Here is an 18,116-nt window from a genome sequence, read left to right as displayed (position 1 = left end):
TACTGGACTGCCCCTGGGCTGCCTTAGAAGGACGCCACAATTTTCTGCTTGCCTGGGATCTGCAGACCTAGAGTATATGCACTTGGGTAGACATAAGTCAGTTGACTTACTGGACTGCCCCTGGGCTGCCTTAGAAGGACTCCACAATTTTCTGCTTGCCTGGGATCTGCAGACAAGAGTATATGCACTTCGGTAGACATAAGTCAGTTGACTTTTTAAAAATATATATATTTTATTGATTTTTTACAGAGAGGAAGGTAGAGGGATATAGAGAGCCAGAAGCATCGATGAGAGAGAAACATCGATCAGCTGCCTTCTGCACGCCCTCCCTGGGGATGTGCCTGCAACCAAGGTACACGCCCCCGGCCGGAATCGAACCTGGGACCCTTGAGTCCGCAGGCCGACACTCTATCCACTGAGCCAAACCGGTTCTGGCAGTTCACTTTTTTTTTTAATGTCACCTTAGAGCTAATTTCATCTGTTTCCTTCTCCTGGCTCCTTGATTTCATTCTATTCCCAACGAATACCAGCAATTTGCTCAAAATATGCACACTAGATTGTGGCAGGACGTTTGGACTCTCAGCCTGACAGTACCAGGCTATAAGTAATTACTTTACCAGTTGCCTGTGGTTTGACATTGACTTTGTCTTTACGTGTTGTACTAAGAACTGCGGAGTGAGAACCACGGGCTAATGAGCCCAGCACGCCACCCCTGACTCAGCCCCATGGACAGACATGGAAGAACATGGCTCCACCCTCCACATGAACCTTCACCAGCGAGAAATCAGTTCTGAAATACCCCTTAGTCACAATTATGCATTTAAACCCCAGGGATATGTGAAACCCTTTAAATCTTATATTCACAACTCATAAAGTCTGTTGAGGAAAATAATTTCCTGAGGTTTATTCTCTGCATAAAATCTCACTTTTAATCCATGTTAACTTACCTCCCTTTACTCTTAATATTAGTGTTGTAGGACAGGGCCAGGGCTATTCAGGGTTTTTAAATAAGGAGTTTAAAACTAGACTCTAGGATTCTTAAGGATATTTACATTTTATTGTGTTTATTTTCTAGCCCCCAATTCTCTAAAATGGAAAGAACCTATATAAATAAGTTTTTTTTTCTGTTTTCATTTTCCCAAAATGCTGTTGAACTTAATTATTGCAGTCTCATGTATATATGGTTTTTTTTGTACTGGGTCTATTCATTATTGGTATTATACTTTTTCTTATTCTGGGATTTGAAAACTAGTTGGTCTTAAAATCCCAAACCAGCTGTTTATCCATCTCAAAAACCTCACCTTCATGTCGGTTGGTTTCAGAGGCATCCTCTACTGATGGGTAATGTCAAGGTCCCCATAAGTCCCCGTGATTGATTACTGGCAGGGCTCACCAAGAATCTTTGCTAATCATACTTGTTATTAGAGATAAAAGAAAATACAAACCCAGGTTTGCTGTACTGGTCATAGAAAATTTCCATTAGCAGGTTCCAAGTGATGCCTCCATTGACAGAATATTCCAAGAGGACCCCTTGGTTTCGGTTGTTTGGCGGAATCAGGCATCCATACATGAAGTAAAATTGGATAAACTCGGCGTTGGTGAGGTTTAGATCCACGGTGACTAACAGTCGACTGCAACCCTAAGGAGAAGCAGAATGGAACAGACAGCGATAAGGAATTGTGATGGCATGTTATTGGTTTTCTCTGGCTTCCAGCCCTTTCGTTTTTCTTTTATAGTACAAGTCACATAGTATTATAATACCCATTTTATTCATCTCTCCTAGCTCCTAGCATGGCTTCTAGCACACAATAGGTACTCAGCAAATATTTGCTAAACTTTGATGTTTCTGTATTAGAACTTACAAAGGGCAATGTATCTAAGAAGATTCTATTTTCTTATAAGCATGATGAGAGTTGGAATTAAAGTAACTGTTCTATGTTTTTTATTAAACATTTCCCAGTTATTCATAGGCATTTATTATAATTGAGATAATAGTTGTAGTGCTTTTTATTTAAACTTTATAGCTGATTTGAATGTCACCAATATTAATTCATTAATGTAGATAGGTAGAGATTTCTTGGTTGAACATATGAGGAAAACGAGGCCCCTTAGAGTTGCACCGAAGCTAGGAAGAGTATTGTGAACACACACTGCATTCCTAGTCAGTGTGGTTGGTTAAAAAAATTCTATATGCTGTATGTCCTCTTGTTACTCTTGGGCCTAAACACTGAATATAGATAATGTACTTCATTGGCACAAATGCAAACTCAAAGGTATGGCATGATAGGGAAATAAAGAACTGACAGTAAATTTATAATTTTTTTTAAAAAAAGAGAGTAGAATAGGGGAAGGAAAGGAGAGAGAGAGAGAGAGAGAGAGAGAGAGAGAAAGAGAAAGAGAGAGAGAAATATCGATGTGAGAGGGACATATCAATCGATTGCCTCCCTCACAGGCTCTGCACGGGCCCAGGGATCAAACCTGCAACCCAGGTATGTGTCCATGCTTGGGAATCGAATCTGTGACTCTTAGGTGCATGAGCGGATACTCTAACCAGTCAGGGCTAAATTTATAATAAAAAAATTCAATTGCCTGTGAGGGGTATTTAATTATGGTATTGGAGAAATACTATATTAAGAAAATATTTTTATTGAGAGGAATACAGAGATAGGAACATCTCAATCAGTTGCCTCTTGCACCCTCCCTTCAGTTGGGGATTGAGCCCAGCTGGGCGAGAAATACTATTTTTAAACAAGCCATCTTTGGCAGCAATGTAGGATGAGTATAAATTTCTGAAAGAAATTTTCCAATATTGCTGCTGTCATTCAGAAAATAATTTGCTATAAATACAAGTACCTAGTAATTACTGACAATTATTCTTTCTTGTATAATTTACATAAAGGATTAACAGTTATTAACAAATACAGGAAACACTGAAGCTCATTTTCTAGATTTTGGCTCCTTAATTCTAAAATCTGTTGCAAACTCAAGAGTTTTCAGTTAAAGCATCATCAAGATGGAAGACCCTCACACATTGTGCCAGCACTCTCTCCCAGGATAGAAATTCTAAACATATGTACTTAAATATGCCTCGTGCTGGCACTGCCCTGCATAATTAAATTGTCTCAGCTGATTTGTGATAGGAAAACGTTGGAAATAATTAGTGTATGCTGATAAGTATAAAATTGCAAGTTCAGATCTGGGCTGTGCGTTTTGAATGCATAACTCTGCATCTTGATCTGCCAATTAAACCTTAAACGAGATGCCACCATTTGGGGGAATCTCAGAGGATGCAGAAATGATTACCCAGTAGCCAACCACTCACCCCGCTGAAATGAAGAGCCATTCCTGAAGCCACAGCTCCACACACGGTGCTTAATTTCCCTCCATTCACAGTAAGCCAGTTCTGGTTGGATGGAGCTCGATTGAAGTTGTCTTTGAGTTGAGTTGGAAGGGAGGTCTCAGGCTCATCACAGTACAGGCCACCCCACTGCTCATCACAGCTGGGTGCAGAGAAAGAGACAGGAAAAGTCAACATCAAACATAGCCCTGCACAAGTATGTGCTCAAATTAGTGAAGCCGAACCTTTTTCCCATCCATGATGATGAAAGGTTACTCATCTTCACAGAGCTTGCCAGGACTCACCTCCTCTCCATAAGAGTGCTTTAAGTTAAAAATAAGCTGTGGATTAAATGCCTCTAGGCTTTCTTAAAGTAATGGCATGGATTTATAGGTGGAGAGAAAAAAGCAACTTCAAAAAATTTACTAAAGCCCTGTCTCTATGTGACACAGTTCTGGATGGCTGATGAACAGCTGCAGATGCCAAACTAAACTGGTAGGCCCTAACAATTTACAGAACTGGTCTTTTTAACAGAGCCTTTGGGCCAATTGGGAATCCAAGAAGCCATGTTTCTAACAGCAGAAGGTACTCTGAACAGCATCTGACCTTTTTGACCAAAGGACTGACTTCTCTGTTCCATGTGGGAGGAAATATGAATTCAGAACTGGGAGGCTCAGGAGTTTCAGAGATGATTCTGGATATGGGCCAGATCATTAAACAAAAGAAAGATTTCCCAGGTGTGTGGAGATTAGTGGAGAAGGCACTATGAATTCTCTCTTAGCATCTTCAATTTATCAAACAGTATAATCTTTGAAAATAAAGCACAGAGGCCTGTAGTACACAACACACGGGGACACACACACACACACACACACACACACACACACACTACATACACACACACACACACACACACACACACACACCCCTACCTCGTTTAGATCCTTCCAAAGATGCCAAGGATCTCTAAGAACAAAATAACGGGCCTCTCCATCAAATATATACCTGGTAAATTGATCAGGTATTTATGTACTTTCTTTAGCAAAGAGCATGGGAAGACCAATTAAACCACAGTAATGTATATCCTTACATATATTCAGACCTACGTGAGGAAAATACTTAATGATGTATTACTTTCGGTCAGAACATATGAAACCCCTGCTCTTCTCTGAATGTCTGTTTCAAGGTTCTGGTGTATCACAGAAACACAGAAGGAAATAAAATCAGTCACTTATACTTCAGCTTTCTCCTGATAAGATAGCTATTGTTCAGTTCCTCATCTCCAAGCAAGAATGAAGATGCAGTTGCCATAAACTCTGTAGTTAGCTCAGCATCAGATTTTAGGACAAATATATAACCTAAGGTAGCTTGGGAATGACTAATAAACCAGTTTCAGAAAAATCTCCTGGCTGGAATGTGAGTCAGGGACTTTCTACACAAGGAAGAGAACACATCTACTTACACACAGTTTCCTTGGATGCACCTCCCATGGCCACTGCACATGTCTATGCAGCCATCCCCGATATAGACATTATCTATCGCCCATGTCTGCTGCTTGTCAAAAGGAGCTGGCTGATGCCAACGGAAACGAGTGGCTTGGGACCTGTGAAGAGAGAATTATAACGAAGGGTGTGGTGAAAAAGACGTGTTCTGGTGTGTCTGAACAGGTGCACGGAGGAGGGGAACACCAATGCATGGATATCCCCACTTGTGTTCTGAAAAGAGCATTCGTCACTGCAGTGTTCTACGCAAAAGTGATTAACAAAACCAAACCAAACTGAACTGCAAAAGCTTGAGAATATATTTTGGGCCAATGATCTTTATAAGCCTTGTAAAAACAGAAACTAAAACTCATCCTAAAACCAATAGTTTCAAGGGAATGGAGAGCCCTGAATTTTGTGTGGGGGCTACTGTGGAGTGATTCGGGGCTGCAGATAACTTATATTTGCAAATTAGAAAAAGATGCCAGTCCTTGAGCAGCCACAACCCCTCTGCATTTGACTTAGGAAGCAGGCTATGAGTTGGACTTTAACTCCTACTTGCCCCCGAAGGCCAGATACTTGGGCATCCTGGTCCACCTCACCCAGCATCTGTGAGGAATTTTCACAGGCAAGCCTTAAGACTGTAGGAGTGCAAAACAGAGGGATCAGTGAAATCCTAGATAACTGAACAGATAAAAGAGAGAGGGTTATAAATAAGACTAGAATTATTTTATATTGATTTAAATGCAATATAAAGAAAACCAAATTAGACATTCTCCCATTTCAGAAGTAGAAATATATTTGCAGAGTTGTACAGTTTTGGGGAGTATCTTGTTCAGAAACACAAACTTATGTTTTCAGAGACACTAGGTGGCAGCAAAATCCAAAAAAATGCCTGAGGCTCAAGTGAGTTTGAAACAGAGGGAATGATTAGCCAGAGCAAGTTTTGTTTTATGGACTCAGCTATGTTTGTCATTAACAGACTGAATCACTTGACTGGGATATATCTGTGTCAGGCAGGGCAAAAGATGTTCTAACAGAAAACATTTCTATTAAGTTTAGAAAATAGAAAAGAAACACATCAGAACTAAAATCTTCACATTGAAAATAAATAGTTCAGTTTGATATTTGTTTACTGAGCATCTATGCACAGACAGATTTCTCCACAATCCTCTTGCTCATCGGCCCCCATATGTCATTCCCAGCAGGGAAGTATCTACCTAATTCTCTCTTATCACACATCCTATTGCACTTAGCTTCAACCCCAAACTCCTCCTTGGCCCATGAGGCTCCACATGAGCTAGTGACTAGCTGCTAGTCCCTCATCCTGGCTACTCACTCTGGAGCACGGCCCCTTCTCTCAGGTCTTAAAGCTCACTGATCTCCCACCTCTGCCTGCATATTTTCCCTCTCTCTGCCAGATTAATCCCTGTGTGGCCTTTGGGTCTCAGGAAATGCCAGGTACTCATAGAGAAGTTTTTCTTTGTAGAAAAAATTACATTTAAAAAAATTACATTTCTTCTACAGCAAACTGTTCTTTTCCTTTTATAGTATTGACCAAAACTGTAGTCCTATGATTATTTGCATATGTATTTCTTAAATGTCTGTCTCCTCCTCAGAAGAGGAAGTTATAAGGGAGTAGGATTAATTCCTTTTGTTCAACATTATACACTCGAGGTACAGTGACCTAGCACTTAGTAGGTGCTCTATAGGTGCAGCGAGTTGGTATCCAGGGGCCGCCATTCTCACAGGAAATTATGTAATGAAGGCTCCTGCAGTTGTGCAACTCAGTGACTGTGCTGATCACTTAATTTTTAGTGACTATGTTTATGAATAGCCATGCCTGTTATTGCTCAGCAACATCTTATAAACAACAGTGGAATATCGTATTTCCAGAGCACATCATTGCTTGGGTTCTGATAGCAAGTCAAAACTTATACTGGTACATTTCTTCTGTCTTTCTTTAGAACATAAGCTTCTGAAGGGCAGGGAATATCTCTGTATTCCTTCAGGAAATATTGCTTTATAGCTCCAGTGTTTATAGATAGTAGGCAAGTAATGGAATTTCCTTGCTTCCCTAATGTTTTACTAGTATATATGCTTCATCAATGCCCTCTGACCTTGCCTCAAAAGTGCCTTTTTATGTGTAATTTCCTATTAGATAATTCTCCTTACTTATTATTTTATTGTTGGTGACATCTATAGATTGGGCTTCAAAAGCAGTTACTGAAAGCAGTTAACAGCAATAAAGATGGCCAGGAAAGTGAAATAAGAGAGGTCTTATAGACGGGTAGGCAGGGGCTGGGGGTCAGTGTGGAGGGGCAGTGGTTTGATGTTGAAGGGGAGGGAGAACTTCCTTGCCATTGGGAGGTGGCATAGGCTGCCTACCAGTGGTGGCTTTGTAATCACTGGTTGTGTTTAATCAGGCTGGGCAGACACTTAACAGAGAGCTAGTACAGAAGATTTAAGAGCCAGGTCTGCCCTAGCTGGTTTGGTTCAGTGGATAGAGCGTCGGCCTGCAGATTAAAGGTCCCAGATTTGATTCTGGTCAAGGGCACATGTCCGGGTTGTGGGCTCAGTTCCCGAGTAAGGGGGGTGCAGAAGGCAGCCAATCAATGATTTTCTCTCATCGATGTTTTTCTCTTCCTCTCCCTTTCTCTCTGAAATCAATAAAAAAAAATATTTTAAAAAAAGAGCCAAATGCATTGTGGGGTTTGATAGCTTTTATGGGGACCTCTAACCATGACATTTTCAAATAAGGGCTCTGGTCTATACTCTGGTACCAGTAAATTGTATGTGTACGGGGAGTAACATATATAATGAGAGTGTTAAAGTATATGATTTTTAAGGTCCCGTCTCAAATGTGATGATTTTATATCCTTGGGAATAACTACACCTAGTAATTATGTACCCACAAATCAGGAGTACATACGCTGGCCAATGTCATTGTGTAAGAAAGGGGAACACATTCATTAAGAGGATGAATTAGAATAGAAATTAAAAATGAAAGTCTGGGAGTGAACTTTCCACCGAAGACTGAGTCTCCCTCCCTGGCTGAGCCGAAACACCAAAGTTACCTCCCTGGAGCAGAGAGAAGCAGACCAGCTCAGGCCAGAGCAGAGCAGACCAGCACCGCAGAGAGGAGCAGACCAGCAAAGCACAAAGCAGACTGGCAAAGCAGAACAGAGCAGACCATCAAGGAGCAGAGCAGAGCTGTCCAGCCAGAGAGGGGCCTGGCCCCAGGGCTGCCTCACAGCCGAGCTATCACAATTGAGCTGTTCTACCAGCCCTGCAGCCATGAAAAAACCCACATGTCTGGAAGTTGAAATGCCAGGACATTTTGTTCCCAGTCCTGTCACAGCTCCACTGTGTCAAGGGGCCAAACCACTGATGTTTATGGGCTGACACTTACCCACCCATACAACTAGGAAATGCTACTTCCCACCTCCCAAGGGGGTTGTGATAATTAATTAGTTCGTGTTTTCCACGACCTACGAGTATCTGAAGTCTCTTGGCAGGTGTCATCATTTATCCTGAAGCTTTTTTTTTTTATAATGACAGCCACCACCAGCTGCTGCTTCTTGGCGTTGGGAGGAAAATAGCCCAGAACGGATTTCTCCTTTTTATTTTATATCCTTGAAATGTCTTGCCTTGCTCCTTTTCTGAATTTACACCATTTCCTCTCCATCTATAGCACCTAGAAAGTGCTCCTAAGAACCATTTAATAATGAAATATCCATTGGTAAGTAGTTAAAATGTCCCTGTCAGTAGCATGGTTTCCATCACCGCCCTCCCTGGGAACCTTTCAGCAAACCTTTCCTACACCTTCAATAGGTTTCCACACACATTGCAGAGTTGGAATCTGCTCTTTTCTTCCAGACGGCTCTATCTATGAAGTCCTTGTCATCATCACCATCAGGAGAAAAAGCCCTTGATAGGCCCATACATACTTTTTCTAATCTTTTCATTATTCCCTGATGTTTCCTTTCCTCTCAAAGAGTTACATAAATTACTTAGAACTAGAAACCAGAGCTCAATACTCTACTCTACCAACAAAGAAGTTGAGGGTGAGTGCCCAAATTACACCGATCCACTCACAAAACTGAGACAAGGCAAGGATCTCTTGGTTTTATTATTACTTTGTATTCTCATTCAGTAAATCCCTCAAAACTCTATCTCAATCCCTACAGAATAATCACACATCTACCATAACCCCAACATATGAATGACTGTCTAGCTACTGGAGGCAATGTGTATTGCTGCTGTATGTACGCACATGTCTATTCATCATGACTTCTGCAGGTCAATGTCAGGGCTGAAGCCTCTGACCCGCTGGTTTGAGTTATGGGCTATGCAAGGTCTGTCCCATTACAAAACCTTATCCAAGATCCTGTCATTATATTTGGCATAAAATTCCCTCAATTAGCCTATATTTGTGTTAGACAAAAGTTGAGAATATTCCAAAGAAGACATATATAAATGACCAATGAATGCATGAAAAGATGCTCAACATCATTAGTCATTAGAGAAATTGAGATCAAAACCACAATACGATACAACTTCATACCCACTAGGGTGACTATGATAAAAACACACAGCAATAACAAGTGTTGGCAAGGATATAGAGAAATCTGAACCCAAATTCGCTGCTAGTGGGAAAATGGTGTAGCTGTTGTCACTTTCTCAAAACGTTGAACATAGTTATCTTATGATCCAGCAATTCCACTCACAGGTGTATAACTGGGAAAAGCATAGGTCAGATAAGCTGAGCACAGGGTCACAGCCATGACCCACAGACAAGAACTAGAGACAAAATAGGCTCGCCCTAACCGGTTTGGCTCAGTGGATAGAGCGTCGGCCTGCGGACTGAAGGGTTCCAATAAAATATATTAAAAAAATAGGCTCTGGCATTTTTAGGTAACACTGATCTCACCATGAATGAATGTCATTTAATTTTCCTTCCTCCTAAATGTCTCATTAAATACACTGAGGTCTGAAAACTGGCATGAGAGGAGAAAGTGTTTGGACTACAGGTTATGACCCCAAACATGTGATAAAGGTAAAGTACCCTCATAAGGTGACCGAGATCCTTCATAACTTTCTGGAACTAGGGTGGGAAGCTCATTAGAGTTAGCAATAGAAGAATGTAAGGGAGCCACCCCGCATGGCCTTTCTTCCTTGAAAGAGAGCAAACGGGGGACTTTGGTATAATCCTGGTTCAGACACTGTCTGTGTGTCTGTGGGGAAAATCAAATAACCTTCCTGTGTCTGAGTCCTCATCTTAAAAGACAGGCAGGGGGATTCCGGTTAAAGGAGACTTAAGAGGTATATCAACCAATTATATTGATTTGTATCCTAGTTTGAAAAAACTATAACAGGTCTTACGAGACAAACAGGGACATCTGAATATTGAATACTGAGTAAGTATTGAATAAAAAATTATTAAATTGTAGTGTGATCATGGTATAACAATATGTTCTTTAAAAAGTCCTTCTTAGAGATATACTAAAACATTTATAGTTGAAGTATTTGCTTCAAGATGGGGATGGGAGTGAGTGGTGCTATGGATGAAACAAGGTTGGTCCTGAATTGATAATTGTTGAAGCTGGGGGTGGTTATGTGGAAGTATAGTTTACTATTCTCTTCAGTTTTGTATGTTTGGATGTAAAATAGATAAACATGAGCCCAAAATAATCTGTGGTCCCTTCATGGTAATATTTTGATTGGATGATTATAATAAAAGAGAAGGGATATCCTTTTTTGATAAAATAAGGTTGTATTATTTTTGCTGATAATTATAATCAGTAATGATAATAAAAACTACAGTTTTGAGTAAGCCTACTGAGGCATCAACTCCACTGGTGCATCCTTCAAATGAAAGGAACTTCCTATAACTGACAAAATACATTCTCAATGCAGAATTACTTATATTTAATTGTTAAAACAATCTTAACAGTTCTGAAGAATCCACACATAGCAACATGTACAAAGTACAGCCAAATTTCAAACTTCTCTAATAAAACTTTGGCAACAAGGTCGACAACTGATAGCTTAGAGGGAACGCATAATTTCTGGAAATAGTGTTAGTCTCTGTTGCCATATAAATATAAATAGATCTAATTTGTTTTAACATAATGACAAAATACGATTAATATATTCAGTATGTGAAAATCAATTGTACAATGGTTTATAGTAGACAACATTATTTTATGTTCTGTAGTCCTGAATGACCAGCAGACATCTGGTCAAGTTAGAGCAGCAAAGCGTAAAGTATCAAAATAATGCATTTGAAGGTGGATAGGGAAGAGAAGTCCAAAGCTTCCTTGACTTCACAGAAAAATTTTAACAAGGTGTTCAGTAATATGAATGCTTGCCAAAAGTCTTTCAAAAGATACTAAGTGGAACATAACAATGGAGGGAAATAAAGAATACCAGGGTAAGTTTAAAGAATCTCCCTTTTAAAAAATAAACTTGTAACTCCCTTGAATATTTCTCCACGGTGAACTCAGTAAATATTATGCTTAGTTATTTGGTTTTCTTTGAATAAGACCTTTTCTTCATTTATAGTTATAATAGGTGGAAGTATCATTGAAAATACCCTCCCTCCCTAAATTTATTTACCTGCAAAAAGCTATAGCCGCTTCCATCCCCATCTTATCACCCCAGTTACTCCACAATCTTCTAGCCCTTTTATGTGCTTATCACCTTTCCCTTCAACTTCCTGCAAACATTAAGCAGCTTCCATGCTGTGGTTAAAACCACCTGGCTTCCGAAGTGTTGTAGTGAATCTTTAAAGACTCTGGTATCAGCTAGGTCATTAGGGACAGTATAAGGGAGTGGATCACCTTCAAACTGTGACTTAAAATAGTCAAGTCACACCTGAGCCTTCCAGGGGCAGCTTCCCCCTCTACCTTTCTGGGTGGATTTGAGTTACCTGCCCTTCCACTGACTCAGCCTGGTTCTCAGGTGACATTTCAAGAACCCAGGCCACTTGAGCCACCTGTTATTTTTAGTCTTGGGTTAGTAAAGAGGAGGCGGCAGATTCAGGTTAGGGGCTATGAAATTGATTTGGCATCTTCCTATCTTATTTCCAGTTTCTCTCAAGAACTCCTAGCATTCTCCCTTCCTATGTCTCCTAGGACTATAACTCTCATGCAAGCAATAAAGATGTAGTACTAATACAGCGATCAAGCCCATGGGCTCTGGGGCCAGACAAGCTGTATTTATTTTCAGTGTCTTACTAAAACTGTTCTTTTGAAGGTCACTGACTAAATTTAGTAAATTTATTGTGAAACTTTTTTCTTCAGGATTTTCTTTCTTCTTGACGCTCCCTTCTCACTGGCTTTTCAATATCATGTTATTCTGATTCTTCTTCTTCCTCCATGACTGCATCCACCTGCTTCCTTTAATAGTCATTTCCACTCATTCTGCTATGAAATTTAGGTATCCTTTCTTTTCTTTTAAAATAATAATCTACATATATATTTTTAAATATGTTTTTTTAAAAAAATTGAGTTGAGAGAGAGAGAGAGGAAGGGAGAGAGATAGAGAGATAAAAACATTGATGAAAAAGAAACATCTATTGACCTGCATGCCTCCTACCAGGGATCAAGCTCAAAACCCAGGCATGTGCTCTGACCAGGCATCGAACTGGTGACCTCTTGGCTAATGAGTGGACCCTTAACCACTGAGGGACACAGGCTGGGCTCTTTCTCTCCTTTTTAAATATTCTCCTATGGAGAGCTGATACAATTTTACAGCATTGCCTATCACCCCTACGATCATGCCTCCAAATTTATTATCTTTGCTTGTCTCCAATCTTTGTATCTCTGTCAAATGGATGTTTGCATTTGTATTTCCAGCAATATTACTTAATTCAGCATCAATTGATTAAATTTGCCATATTGTCCCTCCTGGAATAAACTTTAACTCTCTTCCCACTTCTTCTCACCACTCTTTCGGGTTTCAGACTTTAGAGTCACCTCTTGATGTGTGCAATTGAAGAAATTGTTACTGATTTTTATAGATTCTTTCTTTGAAATGCCCTATAATATCTGCCTCATATCCTCCATGTTAGCCATAGCATGAGCCTGTTATTTCATGTGCGGTCATTCTCACTCTTACTCAAGTCTCTCTGTTCTCCCAAATTTTTTTCTTAGAAGAATACTCTCATCTCAAAACCCACCATAGTTCATTTTTCCTGTAAGTCTAAACTCATTTGCCTTGCTATAAGTTAACCCAACTCTACTCACAAGTTTCCACACCTTCCAGACACGAACTCTCTGCTTCTATCAGCAACTCCTGTGCTTCACCCAGGCTCATGCGGCCTGTTCACACGGTTCCCAATTTAGAATATTCTTCTTACCCATGGAATTCTTAGCCATTCTTTGAGGGCCCGTTTCTTCCAAAAAACCCTCTCAAACTCTGGCATTGAACACTGTCTTCCCTTTCTTAATACCTACGGCATTTCCAGCCCATTCCTTAGTGAAGCTCTAACTTACACACGGCATGTATTATCCTTAAGTTGTTTATTAGGTATACTTCTCACTTTCCCCAATCATATTGTAACCTCCTACAGGAACTGAACATAGCATCCCACTGTAACCATGCGCTCACTTTGCTTAAGCTAATTTAGGAAGACCTCTTAATCTGACTGAAGTTTAAGTCTGATAATAAACAAATGTGATATGTGGTTAACTTATAAAAAATAAAAATGATTTATACTTTAATAAATACTTACAATGTCCGAAACACTTCCATGCACGTTTACTCAATTTTCTTATGGTAAAAGTATCTCAATTTTTTCAGATAGGGAAACTGAAGCTGAGGGACATGAAATGACTTGCTTCAAAGCTTACTGTGCTGAAAAGCTAGAGCCTCCACTAAAGCACAATGCTTTCCATTCATTTTTTTTTTTTGTCTTCTAGGATGATCTAACTTAACCAGTGTATATGGGAAAGAATACACACTATGGTTCTATCTACCCCAATTTATTAAGAACAATGTTCACATAGAACAATGTTGGAAGCAGAGTGTGATGTACCTTGTGTTTAGTCTGTGTTCCCTTACCAGTGAAAAGCACCGGCGTGCCTTTAGTTCTACAATTCAGAAACCAGGGAGCCATCTTCAACATTGCCCTGTCTCTCACCCTCCCACACCCTTTAATAATTACTTTCCTTGAGTAAAAGACACCAATTTTATTGCCTCCATTTCTCTTGAATTTCTCCACTCTATTCAAGTTTGCTGCATTTTAGTCCAAGCTACTAGCACTTACTGTCCTTTTAAAAGTCTCCTTACATCTATTCTTATCCTCCACAATCTGCTGTCCAGTTAGAATAAGCTTTTCTGAATGCAAATCTGACCACATCTCCCTATTCCCAAGCACTTTAGCAGGCTTTTCATTGTTCATATAACAAATCTGCAAATCTTTAGTCCAACCTACAATGATCTTCACGATCTCACCATCTCACACCTCACTCTACCTTCTCTCTTTCTCTGATCCATTCTTCTAGTATCTCAAATACCTGCTTCCTCCTACGATAAGTTATTATCTTTACATACAACACTCTTCCCCTTACTCTCCACCTACTTAACTCCTATGCATCCTTCATATCTTACCTCAATTATCCTTTCTCAAGAAAGCATTCCTTGGCTTTCTTCACCAAGGCAAATCTCCCTACTATATGCAATGTCTTTGCATCATGCAACTGTCCTCCATCTTTTATCAGACCTGAATTGTATCTTTACTTCTGTGATTACTGGGGATTTCCCCTTCCTACTGGACTAAATGCACTTTGAGGGAGGAATGAGTTCAGCCCCTCACATGGAACTAGCACATAACTAGACACTTTAAAAATATTTAATGAGTGACTAAATGGTTGAATAATCACGACTGATGACTACTGGCCATTTCGTTTGGTTAATGGTTTGATTTGTGGACAACCAACTTCAGTTGACTTACCACCAATTATACTGGGATCCTAGGTTGGGGTCACAAGTGAGTGAGTGGAGAGACCTACATTGGCACATTGCCACCCCCTCTATATTGCACATGGCTTTAAGTTGTCAGATCATGCTTGCTTCTAGGAAAGAGCTACAAACTAAAATTCCCAATTCTGTCCTGGTGGACAACATAAACAGTGATGTCTCAACGCTTCACAGATGTTGAGGCAGTAAGTTCAACTCAAAACGAGGAAACACCATGTTTAAGAAGTGAGCGGATGTAAGAACAGACACAGTATAAATATGTTAATCTGTGTTGGGGAAAAAGTGCTCTAAGCCTGGTGCACTGTTCTAATCTTTGGCATGTGGAAGAGCATGATGAGAAGTGAGTCTGACTTGAGCTCCAACATACACGTTTCTTTCTGAATTATCCCAAGGATCTTGTTGACGTATCCAAAACGCAGTGCTGACTTTAAAACCATTGTACAGTGAGAGCTTTGAGAGTAGTATAATACATTAACTGTACAGTTTCAATACAATAGCAAGAGAAAATAAATTCTCATCAGTTTTTTCAAATATAATTTGAAAGGGTTAAAATTCTTGTAGGTATGTGTAAGAGACAATTAAACGATAGGTTAAAAGATGAGGGATAATTACTTTCCTTGAGTAAAAGACATACGGGGATAATGACTAGCTAGAGTAAATCTTTGAATGTCACTTATTTGCAAAATGCTACTGAGTAGCTGGGTAATAATTCACAGAATACATAAAGATTTAAAAGACTGCTGCCTTAATGGAGGTTTATTTTTCTATTTTACTTATTAAGATCACCTTAATAATTCATGCATGGCAATCCCTTTAATGAGCAACAAAATCTCACGTATCTCATTTAAACTTGGCAACTGTGCTGACAGTTAATATAGCTTCGTACCTCTGAGCCAGCAATTGTAGGGCAGCCCTTGGCTGTCAGTGACTGAAACCAGCCCATTTTTGATAATCCTCAGAAAAGTTATGCCCTAGATGAATGGTTGAAGTTTATGGTCATGTTCTAGGAAGATTTATTCATTCTTCACTTGTGGGGAGTCGAGAGAACAATAATGAGCCCACACTATAACTCCTTTTCCATAAACTGCATCTGTTGCTTTGCTTCTTTTGTAAGGACAACAACTGATTGCCATTTTCTTGGAGGGAACAGGAATTCCTATACAGATTTTAAAACTTTCCTATGATTAGCACTTACTTAGGTGGAGAAAGGAGAGTCATGTAGCACCATCCCACTAGACAAGGTGGATTATCTACTTTACTCAAACATTTGCAAGCACACAGATATTTAGACTTAACTTTATGCCTTTACCCAGGCAATTTTATTAAGCCAGCATCATTTCTTTTTCCCCCCACTTACCTTTTTACTATCTCTCTAAAGTGAAGCCACCATCATTTCTTATAGACACAATGAATAAAGTATTTATAATTGTTTTTTTCACATGAAAAATGCTCCAGGTGATAACTTTCAAGATATTATTTAAAGTAAAATTTCAGAAACAGACACTAATTTTAAAACACATTTATGATAGCAAATACCTCATTTATCTGACACCACTCACTGCTATATTTACAGTAGTCTGAGTGACAGAAAATGAAGTCTATTTAAATCTACCAGTACTTTCTATCCAGTGTACCTGTTTTAAATTTAAGACTTGTTCTTGGCAAAGTGAATGAAGGTGGAGAAGCTCACTGATTTCTTGCATACGTCATTCTTTAAAAATATTAGAGTTAAAAGTAAGTAAAACTCTATTCTTTTTGGAAAAGACAAAACAATGTCATCATAAAAACTGGTTTCTATGTTACTTACCAAGAAAGACTTAATTCATGCAGGGGAATACCACCAATAGGTAACAAAATCTTATATATGTCATTTAAACTTGCTGTGCTGAGATCTGACATGCCAAATTATATCACATTTGGGTTCACAACACACAGAAGCATCCATACCTGGTGTAAGGAGGGAGAGGCAGCGTGATTCTGGTCCACTTGTTGAACGTGTCTGACACCAGGATCCGCTGCAGGTGATAGCGACTGCATTCGACATTGGTAGGAAGACAGTCCCTTACCAGTGGGTGCCACGATAATCCCAGATCTACCGAGTATTCTAATTCAATAGCTGAAATAGAAGGCATTATTCTGAACAGAAATATATGTCTCTAGACCCAGGAACCATAATTACTTATGTATTCATTTCAATCAAATATTAATATGATTCCCCCCTTACAATGTTTCCTATTTTGAGATGTTTCCTGGTTTGATTTTTCCCTCTAGTTATTATTTTTTACATTTTCCATATTAACATAATTTTTCTTTTAAGGGAATATAATCAAATGAAATATAAGTAAAATTGACTGAATCATTCTTTATACTGAGTAACGTTCAGAACCACCATAACAAAGCTGTTAAAGCAATAGTCATAATTGTCATAATTTATATATATTTATGATTTAACCTCATAGTTATAAAATATATGTTACAGAAATACATCTTGCTCTGCTGTGTAATAGTATACACTGGGAAATCAGAAAGCCATGTAATTTCTGCCAAAGTACCCAATCTGCTCTGGGCCTTTGGAAAGATATTTCTTTCCTTTCTCTTCTTCTGAAACATTCAATTTCTACTCCCCATCCCGCCCCCCATTCCCTTCCGAAGACTTTATACACTGCTTTAACCCCCACCTCCCTACTGAAATTACTTTCTCTAAGGCTGTGATTCTCAATCTTGGCTGCACACTGAAATCAGCTGGGTACTTTTGAAACTACTGATGCCAGGGTCCTACCCTCAACGATTGTGATTTCACTCTTCTGGGGCATGGCCAAGGTGTCAGGAGCTTTAAAGCTCTCCAGGTAATTCTCAGGTACAGCCAGTATGGGATCCCTCGCTACCCAGAGGTGCCTACCAGCCTTTTCTAGTTAAATACAATGGATTGTCTCAGTCTTCATTGTACTTGTTCTCCCCAGGGCACTGGATATTATTGATCACTCCCTGATTCTTTTTTTATCCTCCCCCACCTCCCCGCTGGCCCCCTCTCCCCCCGGCCCCCCGATTCTTTATACTTTCTTTTCTTTGGGAAATCAACTGTCTCATTTTCCCTTGGACTCTTTCTTTTTTTTTTTTTAATATATATTTTATTGATTTTTTACAGAGAGGAAAGGAGAGAGATAGAGAGTTAGAAACATCGATGAGAGAGAAAAATCGATCAGCTGCCTCCTGCACATCCCCCCCTGGGGATATGTCCGCAACCCAGGCACATGCCCTTGACCGGAATCGAACCCGGGACCTTTCAGTCCGCAGGCCGACGCTCTATCCAC

At 39.6% G+C, this 18,116-nt stretch overlaps 1 protein-coding gene across 1 annotated transcript in view; it reads right to left on the bottom strand.

Moving 5' to 3' along the window:
• RELN (reelin) overlaps positions 1–18,116 on the bottom strand; it is a gene marked incomplete at its 5' end in the record, with an annotated part of 426,427 nt that overhangs the window by 30,479 nt on the left and 377,832 nt on the right. The window contains 5 exons of the mRNA XM_015571214.1: positions 111–166; positions 1,446–1,639; positions 3,323–3,500; positions 4,800–4,940; positions 16,753–16,921. Of these exons, the coding sequence (XP_015426700.1) occupies positions 111–166; positions 1,446–1,639; positions 3,323–3,500; positions 4,800–4,940; positions 16,753–16,921 (738 nt within the window). The remainder of the gene's footprint in view (positions 1–110; positions 167–1,445; positions 1,640–3,322; positions 3,501–4,799; positions 4,941–16,752; positions 16,922–18,116) is intronic.

This window comes from Myotis davidii, unplaced genomic scaffold, assembly GCF_000327345.1.
Source record: "Myotis davidii unplaced genomic scaffold, ASM32734v1 scaffold125, whole genome shotgun sequence".
In the NCBI taxonomy this organism is placed as follows: Eukaryota; Metazoa; Chordata; class Mammalia; order Chiroptera; family Vespertilionidae; genus Myotis; species Myotis davidii.
Note: the sequence above shows the minus strand (reverse complement) of the source record. Positions and strands in the feature narration are given on the sequence as shown.